At 39.1% G+C, this 1,875-nt stretch overlaps 1 protein-coding gene across 3 annotated transcripts; it reads right to left on the bottom strand.

The window, feature by feature from the left end:
- Positions 1-269: 269 nt before the first annotated feature.
- Positions 270-1,542, bottom strand: LOC129777525 (cytochrome b5). Of its 3 annotated transcripts, XR_008743255.1 has the most exons (5): positions 1,305-1,542; positions 1,135-1,223; positions 968-1,039; positions 699-834; positions 270-460 (listed from the first exon to the last, which is right to left on the bottom strand). XR_008743255.1 is itself a non-coding variant. In XM_055783835.1 (4 exons), exons 1-4 carry the CDS (start codon positions 1,416-1,418, stop codon positions 376-378), a joined length of 360 nt encoding a protein of 119 aa, XP_055639810.1. In that variant the 5' UTR covers positions 1,419-1,542; the 3' UTR covers positions 270-375. The 3 variants fall into 3 exon arrangements, 2 of the variants coding, with proteins under 2 accessions (XP_055639810.1, XP_055639811.1); XM_055783835.1 differs by lacking the exon at positions 699-834; XM_055783836.1 differs by lacking the exon at positions 270-460 and having other exon boundaries at positions 660-834.
- Positions 1,543-1,875: the final 333 nt, after the last annotated feature.

Here is a 1,875-nt window from a genome sequence, read left to right as displayed (position 1 = left end):
TCAGCGATTTTGTCGCAATTTTCGACGACAGGCCTTCCGGAGCGTGTCGCATCTTCGACGACCTCTACACCAGAACGAAAACGTTGAAACCATTGTTGTGCGGTGGAAATGGAAACTGTATCGGGTCCATAAACTGTACAAATTTTATTGGCAGCTTGAGATGCATTTTTGCCTTTGTCATAGTAGTACTGTAAAATATGTCGCACTATTGACAATGCATGGATTTTGGGATATTTCTTTCTCTTCCTTCCGCACGTTAAGAAAATGAACAGATTTGATCACTCTATTATAACAACATTATACTTTGGGAGTTCACATGTTACATTTGCTTCAAATATAACAAATACTTTGTAATCCAGCCCGGGCCAACAAGCCTCACTTCCTGAGCGCCCTGTACAGTAGAATCACTCCTAGACTAATGGCTAATACAGATCCAGCAAAAATAGCGTGTTGCAGCAAGCTAGAATAAATATAAATAACGGTAATCAAATGATTGAAACAGATTACAAATGGTAGACAAATGAACGATAAGCAACTTTGAGGTATATTTCTTCTGACTGATACAAACACGATTAGATTGGAACACGTGTAACTCAACCAACGCTGAACATGCACACGAAGTGTGAAGGAACTTGTCGATAACAGACAAACAAAATAAATAAAAACCCATTCATTTATTTTAAAGAGTGATTATTCACCTAGCACCATTTTTTACACCTTTCTAAACCTGACAAATACAGCATGATTGTGGATAAAGTTTTATTCGAAGTTGATCAACCAAACAGTTTACTTTTCAGCGAGCTAAACCAGGAACCAGATTGGGGAGATGCCGAACTAACGAAATAGAAAACAAAATGAAAAGTTCGAAAAAATAACTGTATAGTCAAGAAATCATATAGAAGGAAACATGGTTAAGGAAAACTAATGGATAGAAACCATGTAGGCTGATTTCACGGTTCATACTCACTCTGGTTGCGCAGCCTTCTTTTTCCGCTCGCTTTCCACTACCTCTCCAATGATGAATTGCTTCATTTGTTCCCTTAAAGTACATGAATGGAAATGAAAAGGTAGTAAACGGAAATTGCCACAAAGCAACTATTGAAAAACACGCTTCAACACACTAAGCTAACTTACTTAGCATCACTGCTATGACCAACATCGTTAAACTCATTAGTGGCGTCTTTCCCAGCCGCCTCTATCAATACTTCTTCGCCACCAGGATGCTGGAAAATGCGAAAACAGTTATGTACACCGTGCAATCAGCTGACGGGCCACTCCACGCCGAACACATATAAACTACGTACCTCCTTCTGGAATTTGGTGACATCGTACACCTTATCATCTATCACCATCCACAGATCTTCAGGCGTATTATGCTTTCCAATTTCCACCAAACTGTATTGTTTTAAAGCTGCCATTTCTGAATTATCCTCTATTTATGGTTAATAAGGTTCCTCCACCAGAAAGTCGTCTGGAGGGCTGTTGTTCGAATGCCTAGTTGAGTCAGAAGCAATCTGGAGAAAGCAACCACTACACCGTTATTGTACTGAACTAAAGTATGGTTGGCTATATGTTATCTCGTGCCAGGGTACGTTTATGACAAGGTAGCCTTGACTCGAAGTGTTTACACTGAGAAAATATTAAGTAAATATGATGAATTTTTTGGTAAATATTACCAATTCATTAGTAATTTTCGACCCTACTAATCATTGGTACATCCTACGAAAAAAAATTGGTAGACACCAATGCCAAACGAAACTACGGTTTATAAGTCCAGTGTTGGCTCAATTTCGATCCAACAAAATCGATTCGTCCGTTCAGTGTTGGCTGATTTGTTGGCCCACCCATCGGTACAAGTGAAATTGATGGTTCTCA

Source organism: Toxorhynchites rutilus, chromosome 3, assembly GCF_029784135.1.
Source record: "Toxorhynchites rutilus septentrionalis strain SRP chromosome 3, ASM2978413v1, whole genome shotgun sequence".
Taxonomy (NCBI): Eukaryota; Metazoa; Arthropoda; class Insecta; order Diptera; family Culicidae; genus Toxorhynchites; species Toxorhynchites rutilus.
The sequence above is the reverse complement of the archived record's forward strand: the minus strand, read 5'-3'. Positions and strand labels throughout refer to the sequence as shown.